Raw genomic sequence first — 18,792 nt, forward strand, 5'->3', positions numbered from 1 at the left:
CCAACTGGAATGCATAGAAGCGAAGCATCAAATTAGGTTGATTTTCCTGTTCATGCTCGGACACCTGGTTTCAAATGTACCTACAGCTTCACAATAAATACAAAGATATACAGACTACATGATATCGTGTACTAAACAAATTCTCAAACTTGGCCTGACCTCTCCACATCTTACTTGTTAGTCCTGAAGAATTAGGTACCAAAAAAGAATGACCTTTGCCACTCCACTGGTATTGATAAACTACCACTTTCCTAACATCTGAATATTTTATTTTCTAAGGGGGAGGTGTGACATATGGGGTGCAAAATTAGAATCACTGCACTATCATGATAAATTACCACTTATTTCAAAAGCTTATGCTGGTAGAAAATATTAAAATTAATCACTTAATCATTATTTTATTGCATGCAAAATACATCAGATACGAATGATGAATAAAAGCCTAACAAAGGAATGAGAGGTGTTACAACCAAATGGTCATTTGCTAAGGTCATGTAGGCATGTACACAGAAGAGAGAGGCGACTGCTAGAATATGTTTGATGATCATGAGGAATTCAAAATTTGTATTGCCACCATTGGCAAAATATAAAGGAGAAAGTTGTACATTGAAAGTCTCTCTAGAAATTTACACAATATATGATTATGAAGCAATAAACAACTTAAGACTTATAACCTCACTTCATTCACAAGGTCGACAAGCATAAGCAAGTACAGGGAAAAAAGGGTCATTATACGAACAACCTACATGTTTGCCAAAGAAAGAACTATATTGACGAAGGCTTGGTGGTTGTTGTTGTTGTTGTTGCTGTTGTATTGGCAAAAGCTCTTTACGCTGTATTTTAGACAATTGCCCAAAACTTCTTTCTGCATAATAACACAGTTTCTGCATTGTTTTCTTTGTTTTTTGCCATATGTGATGTAACCTCCCATAGAAATTTGGGAGCAAGATCTTGGATTCTTGATGCGATGGATTCCACATCTCTAATAATAATAAATCCCTGCACATACATTCTCAATAAATTTCCTGGAAACTTTTGCTACTAAGCCATAACTAACAAATGCAAAAGAAAATTATAAATTCCAACCCTGACTAGAGACAATCATGGAGATGAATTTAATTCATGGCAATTTTCATTTTAACATTTCAGATAATCAATCTAGACAACTACAGATTAATTACCTGGGGCCTTATCATACGGTCCATCTCCAGCATGATATCCTCCAGTAGGCAACCTTCTACCTCGTTATTATATAGAGAGAAAAGATGGTCCGCATGCAGCAGATCGTATGTGCGTGGATAAGTTGAGAATGGTTCACACCTGATGTTAAAAAACATAGCTTAGCAATATTAGAAAATTTTGTTTTTAAAGAATTTGAAAATTTTAACAGCTGTATGTAATAAATTCACACAATCTTACCAATCATGGAAAGCACCAATCAGTCCTCGGTCATAAATAGCAGACAGGGTATTCTTTGTGCTTACAGGAACTATATTCATCACCCAAACAGGCAAGGTATTCAAAGCCACGGCAAATCCACCACAGAAAGCATTCATGTCCATGACATTTCGTATTTCTGTCTTACTAATATTCATCAACCTCCAGTAAAGGCTAACTTGATCTTGCCAAAACAAAGTGTCTGAACTAAATTCCTTTTCATTAATATCTGTTGCGAACAGATTAATCATGTCATCAGACTGAATAACACTTCTTTGTAATGCTTTAATAATAATGTCCATATATTTGTAACTTTAAAGGTCCAAAAGATAAGCAAACAGCAGTGTTGCAAGAACTAAATGAATCAGAAATACCATTTTGTTTGAGATTTCAATAAATGGTTTTAACATATTTGAAGAAAAATAAACTAGTAATTGAATTTTACAAATCACTTATTCAACTCTACAATGCTTTCGTGCTCTTATTTCTTTTCTTTTCTTTTCTTTTTTCTTTTCTTTCTTTCTTTCTTTTTGATTAGCTAGCTTACACACACACCCCTAGTGAGAACCAAAGACCTTACCCTCCACCTTTCTTAAGGGAGGATGAGGTGCCATCGATACAAAGCTGATTGGCACAGTGCCATCATGCTATCTCAAGATTCCTCACCAGAAAATCACATTTTGTTTATTTTTGTTCATCACTTAGACTATATTACAATTAATTTTAATTTGCTTTAGGTTATCATAATTCTTTTAGGATAAACTGAATTTCTATTTGCAAACAATCAATTGTTTAAGATTCCAATGATCTAAGGAATAAAAATTTGAGCTTGTCAAAAGCCAGACTGCCCAAATATTTCTCTTCAGGTCCACCATGTGGGATTGCAAACTTAGCACAAGCTCAATTCTTATTAGTCCAAAGCAAGTCCATTTTAACATTAAATGAAATATGCATCTAAGAAGCCTAATCTTCAGCTTTATTTCTTTAATTGGGTTTGATATGTATCAAATCTGTCCTTTTGTATAAACACAAAGGCGATAACAACATGCTTAAAAAGAATTCATGCAAAATGACAAACAGAAACATAGAACTAGCTTCTTTAAAGTTTTGAAAAAGAAAATAGACAAACCTATTTTGCTGAGACTCTCTGAATACACAGAAAGACGCTCTGCCCTAGTATGGAGTTTCTGAATATTTGTCTGTCCACTAATTACTTGTATACAGTTCCTCATTGGTGTATTCCATGATGGTTTAGAATCATTGACAGCATCACATATGTTCAAAAGTTTCTGCTCGGCATTGTCCAGAAGGCATGCCTGATTTTCTTGTTTAACCCAGATTGCTGTTTGAACTTTTCGAGCAATGAGTTTCCAGCACATTGCTGAAGTCAGATTTACCAACTTATTCCAAATCAATGGATAGTCTTTATCCTTCCTATATGCAGGTGGAGCCGAATAGACAAAGTACCCATTAGATCGCAGAAGGCGATTCACTTCTTTGAGTAAAATCCCATCTGCAAGTAACAAATTAGGAGCAAAAAGGATAAGCACACTTCACATTAAAATAATTAGCATAAAAAATCAAAACTTGGCAATTTACAGATCCCACTGGTGCAGAAAGCATCCTTCACTCAGGGCTGGCTTTACTGTCAATCCACTTAGAGAATTTCCTAAGGCCTCCAAATGAAAGAAGACCTTATAATTTGGTTCTATAGTAAAATATCATACTTTTATAGCAACATAAAATAAAATATATCTCATACCATAAACTTTTTTGAAAAGTCGTCTATGTCTAGTTAAAAATGGAAGAAATCATACTCTTTTCAAGAGTCCATTTGCTTCATAATATTTTTCATATATTCTTAAAGGAGATGATAAAGTATTAATTACTCTTCCCTATGTTCACACTCAACATGGTCATATTGGCTTTTGTACATTATTAATAGGAAAGCATCTTGAAAATAATGTAATTTTAGGTGGAGGTGCAGTAGATATATGGGCTCCTGCTAGTTGCAAGCTGGTTGTTGCAGATTTTTATTCAAAGTTTACAGTACATGCAACCAATAGGTACAGGTATGTCACACAACAGTTTGATAACAAACATACATAGAAGCATGTTTGCTTCATCGCTGATCTCTATAACAAATAATTATTTTCTTGGATACTTATTAATTTATTATTTTTCAAGATAATTAAACTAATTAAATTCATATGTTATGTAGCACTTTCTTACTTTCTACAATGCAGTATATATAAATATCTTTAGGATGGAAGAGTACCATTCTCATGCCAATCGACACGACACCTTGAACAGTGAACCATCTCAAAGGAGCTACTGGGATATGGTAGTTGCTTTGTGGCTAAAGCAGAGATCATTGTACCAATTCCTCGCTCCAATGCAAATTGAATTTGATTCTCATGTCCATCTTTGGGAGCAAAGGACATTGTTTGAATATCCAGTGGGAGGAGGTAAGCAGAGAAGCTGGCAACCCCACAACCAACATCCAAAACCTGAACTACCCCTGCAGAACGCAGATCACCTGTCTCACTTGTAGTCATATTTCCTAACCTGAATTTACAATAAAATTCAATAAAGTTCAAAACATATGACTAGAAACATCACAGAACACATTGATCCTGACACAAAACTTAGAAGTATGTAGAATTTGACATTCCCAATACAAAATAAAACATAGTTTGTCTAAGATTTTAGGCATTTAGACTTCAATGACTCTATTTTGTGTGTAGTTGTGATACGTTTGTTCAACAGACCAATTTACTTCAATTGTTTCCCAAACTTCACAGCCTTTAACTAGCCCAAATATTTTAGATGTTTTAATCTGTTAGTTTCAAGAAAACTGACTTGTTTTCCTATGTTTGATAGTGACCCTGAAAATGAGCAAGAAAACAATTTTCAGTTCTTTGAATTGCATGGAAAATCATTAATATTTCTTTTCATTCCAAAAAATTATATGAATTAAAACTTTCATTCACAAAACATACATAAATAGCAAAACATTTTCCCTTTTTTTGGGCAATTTGAGAGTCTCAAATGGGAAATCGCAAAATCGGGCTCTAAATTTGGAATCTAAGCAAAAATGTAAGTGGGAAAGAGACTGGTTTGAGCAAAAAAGTCAACAATCAGTAAACAATAGTCAATGATTGGTCTGTGGTAAGAAAAAGGGCGGCAAAGAGGGAGAAGTTACCATTGGGAAAATTCTTTTGTGGTTTGAAATTAATTTGTGGTGGTTTGTTGAGCATGTGACGTTCCGAAAAACATTTTTTGCACCTAAAAAAATATTGTTTTCTTCTCTATTGACTTGTTTTTTGTTGATCACAGAAAATGTTTTCCATCATAGAAAATGCAGAAAAAAATTTCTACAAAATGTTTTTCCACCTAAACAAACAGAGAAATGTCAAAACCAAAAACTATGAACTATTTTGGATCACAAACCATAACTTCAATTTATAAAATCCATTACAAAGTAATGATCCTAGAAGGAGAAACATTATTTTTTCATTCATAAAAACCTCAATTGTTAGTTAAAACCAACACTACAATGTAATGAATCCTTACCACAAGTTAGGTGGAATCTTCATAGTATGAATCAAAAGTATTAAGAGACAAAACGGAACAAAATTGTTAAGACTTAAATACTGTATAGAATTACGGTAGCTTAATTCTTCAGGTGGTCCTACTCCCAAAACAAGGATAGTGAATACTTATATAAATAATAAAAATAAGTAAATTCCAATTTGGAAATTCTAGAAGCATGAAATCTGCATCATTTGTATGATTGGCCACAAGCTTGGGGACTCACAAATAGTGATTCCCTCCCTCTGTTCATTAATTCTCTTCTCTCTTGCTCATACTTTCTTTTCGCTTTTCTTTTCATTCCTTGTATTTTTTTACTCTTTATGCTCGTTTGGCATAAAGTAGCTTTTGCAATATAGATTCTTCTTACTTATCACAAAAAATAAAAACTAAGGGGGAAGAGTTTTACTGAAGCCGAAAGGTATCCTAAACGACTGGTAGCACCACAATCAAATATGATTATAAACTCAGGAACTATGGAAATTACAGTTGAAATAAAATGTTAGTGACAAATTTGGGTTACCTAGGTTAGACAACATCCCCTTTATCCTCACTCTTTTCCTAGGGCAGACTTACATGGGACTATTTCTTTATTCTGGTTTTTCGGGCCCAGTTTGGCTTAGGTATGTTTAATTAGGTTATCTGTAATGGCTGTTGCCATTTCTTTTAGATAAGTTTTGGTCCCAAGGGGAGATTTGAACTGGTAAACCTTGCTACATGAGGCATGGTCCCTAGTCAATTGTGCTACCCATTAAATTTGGCAATTGCATCTTGTATGGGGGAGGACGGGGAGTGAATTGCTTACATGGAAGCATGACTGAATGCTCCAAAAAACCTAATAACTAATTTATTATTTTATTATAAGAAAATTCAAAAAAATTAATGCCAATGGTGACTTCAAATTTACATACGATAAACTTTACTTCAGTGCTTGACTAGCGAAATCATCATCAAATGCTAACTACATGGCCAATCATAGTAGTGGTAGAATATGAAACACATCTGAACAAAATAGAGTATGTAAAACAAGCGTACCTTTGAATATACTCAGGGGCCCCATGTTTGAAATGGGTACCACCACCTGGGAACCACCAGAGCTGATTCTTCTCATGTACCCAATTTTGTCCTCCTTTGACTTTAGCAAGTCGTGTATGGTTCACATTGCTCCGCCACACAAAATCCCGGCTTGTTGGCCATTGTATTGGTATCTTATAATCTTCTGGAGGTGGAATCAAGCAAAATAATCGTTTCTCAAGTGGAGGGCAATGCCTCTCTAGCTCTTCTTTTCTAGAAACATCCAAGTTGGGCAGCAAACTCTTAATGTAAGAAACATCATGGCAAGGAATATATTCATTGAATGTTAATGGGCACACATTCATTCCAGTTTCAGGGATCAAAAGTGGTGTTTTTCTATAAGTAAGAGCAACCTTGTTTGTAAATGTAGAAATACCTGAAATTGTGGAATACAACAATATCAATCACAAGAACACGAGGTTGCATGTCTTAGTAAAATACCATATCTCAAGACGTTACAATGTCTTATAGGCATCCACTACTGTTGACCTCATAGCAACAATCAAGGCGATACATCAAATAAGTCAAATCATAGATTAAGACATTCCGGCCAACTATACAATGTGCACATATGCATTATATGTTCATGCCCTGAAGTACAGCACTTAAGAACAGACTTCTATCATGCATTGGCAATAATTAATGAGTTGGAATTTCACAACATATACCCATAAGATCTATTGCATATTAAGCATTCAAATGCTTAAATGACATCAAACAATACTCAGTTTGTGGGAATTATGCAGTACTGGCCTAAGAACTTCCTTTCAAATCCAATCTACATTTATGCTATGGGAGTGGTATCGTAAGGGTATGGCACTGAACAACTCCCATGACATTATTCATTAACATGATTTTCATCCATTTTTCTCACGCCATATACTAAAGACACTCAGCCAGACAACTTCTAATAAGGATGAGCTAGCTACGCTTTGGGTTCATAGTCGACTTTGCCTCTCCATCTTAGCTTTGCATGTGTAATAAAAGACTAAGATAGAGAATGTAGACACCTTCTACAAAGTTTAGTTTTGAAAAATTACATAGACCCAACTTATGCCAGTTCCCAGTCTCACTTAAACCACACAATGTATCATGACCATGAAATCAAATACATTCCCCCACCAAAATCACCATAAACCAAAAGATCACTACTAAACAAGATCCATCACACTCCCCGTTAAAAACAATCCCATCTAACATCCAACTATACCATGCATAACTATTCAAGCTGTCCAATTTACCAAACCTACAACATAAACCCACCAAAAAAAAGCAAAGATTTGAACACCCATAAAAGCTAGAAACACAAAGAAAACATAAGCCATCAATCTAAACTCCAACTACACCATGCATAACTATTCAAGCTGCCCAATTTACCAAACCAACAACATAAACCCACCAAAAAAAAAGACACCCATTAAAGTTAAAGAGAGAGAGAGAGAGAGGTGTTACCAGTGGAAAAGGAAGAAGGAGAAGAAGAAGAAGAAGAATTGGAAGGGAGCTCGGAGACATAGATGGGGCCATTGTTGCCAAAGAGGGTGCCAGCATAGAAGGTCCCAACCATTAAAAGCAGAGCCACCATTATCATTTGACCCGATTTGGAATCAAACGCTGAACCCAGCGCAAAGCCACTCATTTTCTCTGCCTCTATTCGCTTTGCTTCTTTCGCCTTCTCTACTCTGCTTTTGGCTTTCTATCTCAAATGGGTTTTTCTTGAATTTGCAGGATTCATAAGGACTGAATCCACATTTGCAAATCTGAGGAGGAGGAAGAAGACGACACTACCACCAGATTGCTCCCATTCCCAAGCTGTGAAAATTTTTATGTTACCTGCTTTTTTTATTTTCAATTTTTTTTATTTATACTTTGCACGGGCATGAGTGCACGTGTGATTCACGTGACAATGACACCTTTTTCCCTCTTGCTATTTATATATACTTAGGTTAAAAGGATATCACTCTTTACTGACAAATTTATCTATACAGAGATCATTATCTTGTAAAGGCAGTTCCTTAATTAACTAAGAGCTTTTTTGTAGTAGTAGTTCATGAGGCTTTAAAAGGTATTCGTGCTAGTAACTAGTAAGTGCATATTTGTAATTTTGTTACTCAATTTAATCTTGTTTGTACTAGTATATTTTAGTTTGATTCAAGTTCCTAACTGTTAACAATGTTCGATCCATGTCTTCGATTTGATTTTTGAAGTTCAACATTTTTACTTAGGCTTCAATTTTTTTTCTACATACCATCAATCCGTTCATTAATTAGGTTGGATTTGTTCTATCTGTACTCAAATTAATTGTGATCATGAAAAATTTAGCTTCTTGAAACTCAATATGGATGTTTCGAAAAAAAGTCTAACCATATTAGTTGTATAAAATTTAAGCTTTTCTGGGTTTTAAAGAGATTTAACTTGAAACCCTTTATTTTTTTTCTTATATTGATGTGGAGTGGGTTGTGAACAAGATTGTGCCAGTTGAATGTCAAAAAAGAGCCCTCAACACCTCCTTTTCCCCTCTAAAATTTAAGTATAAGGTGCTTTTATATAGATGTACAAAACAGGGTGAAACCAAATAAAAGCCCTTCCATTATTAGTATTAAAATTCTAAATCATTGTATTTTTTGCTTAAGCGAGAATCTTAAATTCAATAGGATGGGATAAAGGGTTGGGTCAATTTAGTAACATTTAGTAAAAAAGTTGAAAGCTCCAACGAAAGTCTAGTACTTTAGGTTCCAAGACATAGAGCACAACACCATTGTGGGATTTGTGGTAAGCACATTGAAGGAGCACTAGCATTGAAAAATGCTAAAGCCATATTTAAGGCATTTTTGACATTTTAGAGGACAAAAACACTTGCATCAAACAATGCTAAACCACACTATTGCAAAAATTTTTGCAATAGTGCTACAGTACAATTCTAAACTTAGAATTGTACTGTAGCACAATGGTAAAAGAAAAAAATATATTTTATTCCACCCTTTTCCCTCCAAAGTTTCTCTCTCCACTATCACGGTACTTCAGTTCTCTTCTCTCTCTTCTTTCTTTTGTTTCTCCATCAGCTCTCTCCTCTCTTCAGCTCTCTCCTCTCTTCAAACCCAAACAGCATACTCCTCCCAACATCAACATCAACATCACACACCATGCTCCGTCGCTGAAACTTAACCGATTCACCCTCACCCATCTCCATTGCCGACCCTTCACACGGCATCTCATCTCAGACCCATCTCCATTGCCGAAGCTTCACACGGCGTCTCACACGGCATCTCATCTCAAACCCATCTCTAAATCCCTTTACCGATTCACCCTCACCCTCAACCGATTTAATCAAACCCATCTCCAAATCCCTTTACCGATTCACCCTCACCCTCACTCATCTCATAAACCCAACACTCTAGATAGTACCCATTTAACTCTTCACTCTATCACTCTCTCTTCAAACCAACACTCAAGGTTCAACTAAGCTCCGTCGATGTGGGGGATTCAGAGGTGAGTTGTGGGTCACGGAGATCGGAGTGGGTCATGGCGTGGGTCACAGAGATCGGAGATCGGAGTGGGCTGAAGTGGGTTTTTGGCTGTGACCGGTGTTTTTGGTTGTGGTTTTTGGCGTGGGTCCGGTGTTTTTGGTTGTGGTTTTTGGTTGGGTCCGGTGTTTTTGGTTGTGGTTTTTTGAATGGGTTTGCTCCGATGGGTTTCAAATCGGCGGTGTGGTTTCTGATCGGTGGCTTGGGTGGTGGGTGTGGTGGCCGTTGTTGGCTCTGGTTTGATGGTTTGTGTGTGTGGCTATGTGTGGCTCTGTTGATGGGTCTGTGTGTGTGGTTCTGTGAGATGAACCGGTGCTAGAGGTTGAGGGAGGCTGAGGAAAAAAAAAAAAAAAACGGTTGGAAAGCCTAGGAAAGTGGAACTGAAAAAAAGTATTTGTTAAAAAGAAATAATAAAGAAAGATTAAAGAATACTATTTTAATAAGAATAGAGTTTTAGGATGTGAGAGGTATTGTAAAATGGGATGGTATAAGTAATAAAGTGGTTTTTTGGGATGGTATAATAGTATAGCATAGCATTTTTCAATGCTAGTGCTTAGGGAGCAAGAATAGAATGCTCTAAGTGATTTTCTTTATGGGTCTTCAATTGCATACCTTGAAGATGAGATGAGGGAATATTTATACCCTTTATTGGCATGTGTTGGACTGGGAGAAACCATCATGTCTCCCTTCCATTGCTTTTGGCAGATGTGAGTATCCTTCCCAGCTAGCTAGGACCTCCACCGAGAGAATAGGTTATATCACATTTAACGTTAAGTGGGTAATAAGAGTATGTGATTAGGAGTAATTAATGTGATAATTACTGATTTGATCCTTTGCCTACTTTCTCAAACCATATAGGTTGGTTGTATGAAACTAGATACTACCCTTGGCCTATGACCATTTATCGATATCGGCCAACCTAGGTGAATTTACCATCTTACCCCTAGTTCAAATGACTCTGCTCACAAGTGTAATTGTGCCAACTTCAAATGACTATATCTTACTCATTTAAATCTAAATTTGGTCAAATTTGTATCCATTTTAAAACTCCAAATTTTCTAATTAAACAAATTTTACTCCAACTAAGTGTGACCCAAAAAATATGGGTTAAAGATCAACACTTTATGCTGAGTGAATTGAAACTTGATTGTCTTTAACTCTAGCTCAACCTTTCCTTTGATCCCACATTCCTAAATCGACCTAGATCATTTAGGATCATTTATATGTTAGATTTGAGGTAGAATTGCGTGGCAAATAGTGGGATCACATAGGATCGCGATCCCAAGCATTGATCCTAAATAATTCTAGAGGAAGAACCTTTCTGGATTGGCCTAGAGAAGCAATAGGGATGAGATCATGAGAAAGGTTAGAAGAGGAGTGAGCTTCTTTAACAGGAGCTGGAGAATTGAGGCAGATCTCATTTTTTGGTATATAGAAGTTTTGTAGAAGTTGCACAGCCTTATATTCCTTGCTGGAATCTTACACGAGCAAACTAACAAGATTGAAATTTATAGGGAACAAAAATCTTAAAGCTGTTAGAAGATAAAGTCATTCTTAGGGTGTTGAAATTATCTATCTTGGTTACTTTACTCATTTAGAGCTTTGAGTTGCTGTGCAACCTAGAAGGTCTTTCTTTGACAAATATGTGCTCTTTGTGACTTGTGTCACACTCTATAGCTTTTAGTTTTTTGTTTTTTTTTTTTGGTCACATTTTATCGAATAATCAGCATAATTTGTTTTATTTTTTTTACTAATAAATAAGTTACAGGATGCCAAGATGAGTCAAATAATTGAGTACAAAAAATATAAACCAGTTAATTTGTTGAACTTGCATTGAGTGCTTACGTTGTTAACTTGAGAATATTATTTTTATCGAATGTTCCAAAATTGACTCATTTGATACATTTTGAGTAATTTTCTGAATCTATAGTTTTGGTCCTCTGAGCAATGCCATTGAAATCACTTTACTAACGCAGAAGATTGTCCCTATTATATTAATCTTCTCCATTCTAATCAATTTAAAGACTTTTAGAACATTTGAAAAGCTTATTATGTAGTTGAATATAACGAAACGTACAAAAAGAAATATGCATTACATTAAGCATGTCAGTCATCTTATAAGATATATCAGTATTAAATTTCCTGTTTTATTTTTCAATGCTTTTTCTATCATATTTTTTAATACTTCCAATAGTATCATGAATTGAACAGTAATATATCACAACTAGATTAAACTCAAAATAAGAGAAGTAACTAAGGTAAGATGGTTTAATTTGCGTTGAAGTCTACAAAATCATTTTGTTTTGTATTAATTGTTTTGTATTTATAAATATATACATATATATATATATATATATAAATATGTTTGCCAGCATTATTCTTGTATTCCAAAGTAATGGATTTCGTTGTAACAATGAATAGTACTGCATATCCATTTTCAAAAATATAACGAAACTTTAACAAAAGAATCTAGTTGGAATATATTTTAATAAAGCCACAAAGGAAGTACTAAGGTTAAAATTCAGGGTTTGGAAAATTCTCCTTTAAATCCCATAACCGGTGTATCTTCTAAGGAGGATATGGAAGACAACAAAAGTGGCTCAACTATACCCAATGGATTCCCATTCAAACGGTTCTGCAGTAATAACACCCGATGAAAAAGGGTATCCATTCTGTCACAGAAATGAGTGATACAGGAACATGAAAGCTCATAGCAGCCAACCTGATCAAAGCCAAAGATAAAGCCCCATCAACAGGCCATGAATCCAAAAGATTTTGATCATCCATTATTTTAACCTCTCTTTCTGTGGGGATGTGCACTTCTTCATATCCATTCAAATCAGAGACCTTCAAATCTTTAGTCTAACACTTGATGGCTTCACATTTAGTCAAATTCATACTTCTCTGCTAGTTTCAACATGCAATAACAGTTTTGACCATCTTGAAGTTGTGACAGCAGCAGCAGAAGATTAGCCATCTTCTCCCTACATCTGCATACCACTTGATAATATCAGTATCTTCAAGAGAAATGAGTATATTGATTGGCCTAAGTAAAACCAGTCATCTTAACCGCCTTACTAGCAAGTTCTATTGGTGCATCAACTTTCACACACAACCTTGTCAAATCCTCAACCTTGCTCTTAGCATATTCCATTCTTCTTTGTCCTCTGCTCTCCTTTCTTCCTTCTTTAATGCCTTTTTATTTTGGACCAGACTCAAATATGAGTCAACTTGCTCTTGGAACTTATCATAGGCATCAACCAGCTCTTGGGGTAATTGATCTCTAAAGTGCCTTAAAGAGAGAATTGCCTGCTGCGAGCATCCGATGCCATTCCCAGTGCTCTTCCAAGGACCCCAACAAATCTGGACTGCTCATCAGCCCAATTCTGAAAATTTCTCAAACTTTGTTCTCAATTTGACACGCAAATTTAAACCCATCACTTCACTTCAACTTCTTAAAACATGCTGCAAGGTCCTCATCCCCAGTTTCTTTCTACTCCTCTCTAGCATTTTTCATTAGCCCAGGATAATGTCTTTGCATGGGCATTAGATTGCAAGACTCAATTGATCAATTTAGCCTAAGAAGATTATACAAATTCCAGCATCATCCTACTTAAACTCCCCAAAATTTCGTAAATCTCCTCCACTTGATGGTGTGTTCTATCTGCAGAAACAAAACCATGGATCATCCCATTAGCCTCGACGCAGCTCCACCCTGGTTTCTTCTTCAGATCCTTTTCATTCATTACTCTCCTTACTTCTTCAACTTCATCCCATTGTCCAACACATGCTTGTACATTACTCAACAAAGTATGATACCCAATATTACCAGGTTCCAATTCCAAAAGCCTTTGTGCAGTATATTCCCCAAGTTTTATGTCTTCATAAATTCTACAAGCCGCAAGAAGAGCACCCCATATCCTACTATCAGGAAAAATCACCATTTTCACTATTATAGATAAGGCCTCTTTAAGCTTTCCATATCGACCCAAAAGATCCACCATGCAAGTGTAATGATCCAAATCAGGTTGAATACCATATATCCATTTCATTGAATTATAAACTTCACACCCTTCTCTGACAAGACCAGAGTGGCCACAAGCAGACAGTAAGCTCAAGAAGGTGATACAGTTTGGTTTTATTCTTTCCCCCAGCATTAGACCAAAAAGTTCTAGAGCTTCAAGACCAAGCCCATGGCTTCCAAAGCCTTCAATCATTGTTGTCCAGGTTACTAAATCTTTGACCAATATATTATGAAAACATGCTCTAGCAGAAGAAATATTTCCACATCTTATGTACATGTTTAAGATGGAGGTTTCCATGTGTGTGGTTTCCTCCATAGATCTGTAAGACAAATTTCTTATAATGAAGCCATGGATTGCCTTACCCAATTGCAGTGCTCCCAGATAAGTATATGCATCAAGAATGCTTCTCAAAATCTCAGCCCCAGGCTCAAAATTTGCAGCTTGCATTTGATGGAACAAATTTATGGCATCCTTAATATATCCATTTTGTATGAATCCCGACATCATAGCACCAAACGTAACAATGTTTCTATTTGGAATTTCTCTATACAACTGAGCTGATATCTCTATTTCCCCACACTTTGCATAAAAGTCTAACAAACAAGTAAGCAAAATTTCATCACAAAAACCAGTTTTAATGGTTAAACAATGTATCTTTTCTCCTTGAAAAAGATCTCTACACTTCGCAAATGCTGATATAAGTAATGTTAAAGTCTCAATGCTGATTGCAGCACTACCCCGCATTTCAATAAAAATATTCACTAACTTTTCAATATCCCCTTCCATGGCATAATAGGAAATCAGAATATTCCAGGAAACCTCATCCTTTCTGTCAATCTTGCTGAAAAAGATTTTGACTTCTTCAACACTACCTGTCCTAGTATACATTTTTAAAACTGAATTTTGTACTGACCCATCTATTGATAACCCACTCTTGATTGCATAACCATGAAGTTGCATACCATGGATCAAACTTTCAATGGCACAACAAGCCTGCAACATTGCCATCAAAGTCACTGAATTGGGTTCAGACTTTACCATCATTTCCTGGAACAAAATGAAAGCACTACCAACACTTCCCTCACCAACATACCCTGAAATCATTGACGTCCAAGAAACCAAATCTCTCTGTGACATAGCATCAAACAGTTTACGGGCATAATCTACACACCCACATTTCAAATAAACCTCAATCATGGTATTGCAAAAATAAACATCAAATCCAAACCCCATTTTCGTTGAGACACAATGGACCATCTCTCCATACATTACATCACTCTGAAGCGATGAAACAGCTTGGTTTACTATTGGAAACGTGAAACTATCATGGGCAACACCCAGACGTCTCATTGTTCTATATAACAACAAAGCCGAATAAAAAAGACCCGAATCAAGATGAGACTTCATGATCAAATTCCATGCAATAGTATGGGGTTCTTCTAAGGTATTAAATACACGAACGACGCTGTGAAGGTCATGGAACTGGGCGTAGAAGCTCATGAGAGTTGAGGCAACAGAGATGGGTAGGAAACCTTTTGAGACAATGAGAGAAGCATGGGCTTGTTTCAGAGTTTGAAGGTCCTTGCATGAATGTAATAGCCGTGAAGAAGAAGAAGAAGAATGAGTATTTAGGTGATGGGTGTGAAGAAGAAGAAGAGGAAGTTGTGAAGGGAGAAAGGAGAGGCGAAGAGGATGAAAGACATGACGGAGAAGCGAAGGAATATTGAAGTTTATAGATTGAACAAACAAAGGTGTGTTCTTGTTATTGTCTCATTGATGGTGAAATGAATAAAAGAGACAGAGACTACACCGTCGAGTGTTCTGTTCTTCGCTGATAAATATTTCCACGGCTAACGAGTAACGGCTCTTATTTGATTTTTGAGAAATTACATAAAAGGGCTAAAGTATATTTCTTGTTTGGTTAATTATTACGGAGCATTACACATTTGTTAAACATGATTTCATTTATAATTTGTAACTTCTATATTCCTTATAGAGAATAAAATAAATTATGGGTTCAAGAGTAAGATTTAACAAACTGTGATGAAAGTGGGTTCCAGTTAACTTAATTGATAAAGTCTCTAATGGCTAAATAAGAGATCTGGAGTTTAATTCCTACATACACTAAAAACCGATTGGTGTCTTGATCTAATGATAACCTATTATCAAACCAAAATGCTATAGGTTGAAACTATTTAAAAAAAAAAAAACTGTGATAAAATAAATAAATAAATATATATATATATATATATATAATATTAATGAGTTCCACTTTACCTTGATTAAGGTGGTGGATATATGGTCAAGGAAAATTAAAATTTTATTTCCAATTTTGATTTTGGTATTGGAGAGAGAAAAATTTGTTGGTATGGAATCTTGTGAGATTCTGTAACTAATGTTAACAATCAACTACGTGAGAGATGTGGATTTCAATTAACTCAATTGGTAAAGTCTCTGATGGTTGTATAAGAGATCTGGGGTTCAATCCCCGCTTATACCAAAAACTGATTGGTGTCTTGGTCTGATAATAAAGAGTTATTATCAGGGACAGATGCCAGAGGTTGAAATTTTCTCCAAAAAAAAAAAAAAAAATACAGCTTCAATTTCTAGTGAAACTTTGAAAAAAAAAATTAAGTGACACCTCAACTTGGTACATGGGCTAGTTCTTCGTTTAAATCATGACACGTGGACCATGTAATTGAATAACAAAAAAAAAAAAAAAAAAAAAAAAAAATTAAAACAATTGCAAAAATCTCTCAAAATCAAATAAATGAAAATTTTTAATTTAATTTAACTTTTTCCTTCCTTCGATATTTTTCTTTCTTCTTCACCAAAATTTTGCCTCTTTTTAATCTTTTTTTTTAAACCTAATTTTTGTGGTGTGGTTTTGCTATTGTTTGTTCTTCGTGGTTGGACTATTGTTTTATTTATTTTTATTGAACTTGACTGACTTGAAATTATATATATATATATATATATATAAAACCTCAATTGCTCACAAGCCCAAATGTTGAATTGATTGAGCACTTCTACCAACTTCTACTTCCATAGCCAAAGTAAACGTAATGCTAAAGTTACTACAAAATTCTTATAATGATGTGATAAGAATATGATTGGTGCCACTTAAATAATATAATAAGTGAATGTTTGAATCATTTTTTTTTTTTTTTTGTCGGACCGTAGCACATCAACTTGTAATGCTTATGCTATAAAATTTGTAATATTTCTAGTATTCGTCAACTGAATTAGTTAGATTAAAAGTAAGAATATTGGGTTTTAAATGAAACATTAACCAAATTGATGGTTAATAAATTAAATATTATTTAAGTGGTGCTTAAGTATAAATTTTGGCATCAACCTCAAATTGTATTGATGCAGCCTTGCAACTAAACACATAGTTAGTTTCTCATTTTTTTCTAAACTAAAACCATAGTTAGTTTCTTTACTATGTAGTATTTGTTGATGGGTAGTATTATGGATATAATAATTTCACGACAAAACTCAGATGACAAGTTGTTATTGGTTCTTATTTAACTCTATTATTAACATCATTTTTTTTCCTTCCAATAAATAACAACTTGTCATTTAAGTTTTGTTATGAAAATACTGCATTCATAGCTCTACTCTTTGTTGATAAATGTAAAAGGTTTTTCGGATAATTCAAATGGAGGAGATGAGATTTGGATTTGAATGTTTTATTTAAAAACACCAAAATATACCCATTAATTAAGATACAAAACTCTTGATAGTACTGTAAAAATATAGGACGATAATTTTTTGCTAATGTTTGGCATCCTTGTCCATATTTGGATTAAATTGAATTGCAAGTTGGGGCTCATTTTCAAGTGAAGTCATGAACCGAAGTGGCATCTTATCTTACTCGTTTTTTTTTTTTTTTTTTTTTTTTTTTTTTTTTTTTTTTGTTTAGAAAGGAATCCTATGCTTCATGGATAATGCTGTGTTATGAAATTGTTTGGCATTTTTTCATCCACAAAAAAAAAAAAAAAAAATGGCATTCTTATTGGAGCACTGTTTATTACACACGTTTAAACTTTATAGTGATTTTTTTTTTTTTTTTGCTTAGTCACAGCGAGTGGCAGAGCAATGTATGTTTGGCTAGAATGAGTTTATTTGCTTAACTTTGTAAACCTGAACAAAGTCAGGATTCTGAGTTAGAAGGGCTATAGTATAAAAGGAAAATTATTATGAAACTTCAATTAGTTTTTACAAATCAAGGGAGTTAATATTATATTTGAGGCCATTTCAATTTGGCAAAAATAACAAAATATTTCAATAGGGATTTGAAATTACCGCTACTATATATATATATATATAATCCCAATATATTAACCTAATATATAGTAATATAAAAATATATTATATTAGAATTATATTATCTTTTAGTAATTATAAACCAATTTACATCATATTTTTTCACATAATCCCTACTAGGCCCATGGTTTTAGTTTTCCACCCATCTACAAGCCACTTTTTTTTTTTTTTTTCTCCTCCACCCATTTCTTATCTTCTTAGACCTTTCTTCTTTTTCTTTTTCTTTTTTTTCTTTTTTTTTTTCCTCCACCTACATCCTACATTTAATCATTTTTATTTCTCCCCTCTCCTTCTTCAGCTTGTTTCTCTTTCTTCGTTTCATCTTCTTACTTTTTCTTTATTTCATCCATTGTAAAAACTCTCTCTCTCTCTTAAGTATCCTTCAAAACATCAATTCTGCACTTATTTGTATGCTCAATTTGTTGTCAAGTTGTGCTGCAGTGACACTACCTCTCTCCCTCTCTTTTCAGTTCAACGTCTCTCACTTTATCTCAGTTTTTTTTTTTTTTTTTTTTGGGAATTTGATGGAATGATCAAAATTTTAAACTCAAAATTTTGTAGGGGCTGGGCTTTTTTATTTTGGTAAGATTGGTAGATTGGGGCTAAATTTTGTAACTTCGCTATTGGTGATTTTGTTATTAGGCTTATTTTTTTGGAGTTTGCTATTTTTAAGGGAGCCAAAGAATGGCACCGATTCAACTGCACGTTCTCATGAATTAACCAAAAAAAAAGAAAGAGGTAAAGTTGTTTGACCGACCTAAAGGAGTCCTTCTATCCCACTCTTTTTACTCCACTATATACTCCACAAA

At 34.6% G+C, this 18,792-nt stretch overlaps 2 protein-coding genes across 2 annotated transcripts; both read right to left on the minus strand.

Moving 5' to 3' along the window:
* Positions 1-536: 536 nt before the first annotated feature.
* On the minus strand, positions 537-7,939 carry LOC126693539 (probable methyltransferase PMT7). The gene is made up of 7 exons (XM_050389515.1): positions 7,558-7,939; positions 6,067-6,481; positions 3,716-4,005; positions 2,567-2,950; positions 1,420-1,666; positions 1,182-1,320; positions 537-999 (listed from the first exon to the last, which is right to left on the minus strand). The coding sequence occupies exons 1-7, from the start codon at positions 7,739-7,741 to the stop codon at positions 841-843; spliced, it is 1,818 nt and encodes a 605-aa protein (XP_050245472.1). The 5' UTR covers positions 7,742-7,939; the 3' UTR covers positions 537-840.
* Positions 7,940-11,999: 4,060 nt separating this feature from the next.
* On the minus strand, positions 12,000-15,482 carry LOC126693552 (pentatricopeptide repeat-containing protein At4g35130, chloroplastic-like). Its single transcript, XM_050389539.1, has one exon. It carries the CDS (start codon positions 15,149-15,151, stop codon positions 13,214-13,216), a length of 1,938 nt encoding a protein of 645 aa, XP_050245496.1. The 5' UTR covers positions 15,152-15,482; the 3' UTR covers positions 12,000-13,213.
* Positions 15,483-18,792: the final 3,310 nt, after the last annotated feature.

Source organism: Quercus robur, chromosome 7 (genome assembly GCF_932294415.1).
Source record: "Quercus robur chromosome 7, dhQueRobu3.1, whole genome shotgun sequence".
NCBI lineage: Eukaryota > Viridiplantae > Streptophyta > Magnoliopsida > Fagales > Fagaceae > Quercus > Quercus robur.

Bases quoted from the DNA above. Each gene is read 5' to 3' on its own strand.
- LOC126693539 (XM_050389515.1), bottom strand. From the start codon at position 7,741: ATGAGTGGCTTTGCGCTGGGTTCAGCGTTTGATTCCAAATCGGGTCAA. The intron at 1,667-2,566 runs GTTTGTCTATTT...TGTTCGCAACAG, and splicing joins AGAGAGTCTCAGCAAAATAG to ATATTAATGAAAAGGAATTT. The intron at 1,000-1,181 runs GTAATTAATCTG...ATGTATGTGCAG, and splicing joins ACCGTATGATAAGGCCCCAG to GGATTTATTATTATTAGAGA.
- LOC126693552 (XM_050389539.1), bottom strand. From the start codon at position 15,151: ATGAGCTTCTACGCCCAGTTCCATGACCTTCACAGCGTCGTTCGTGTA.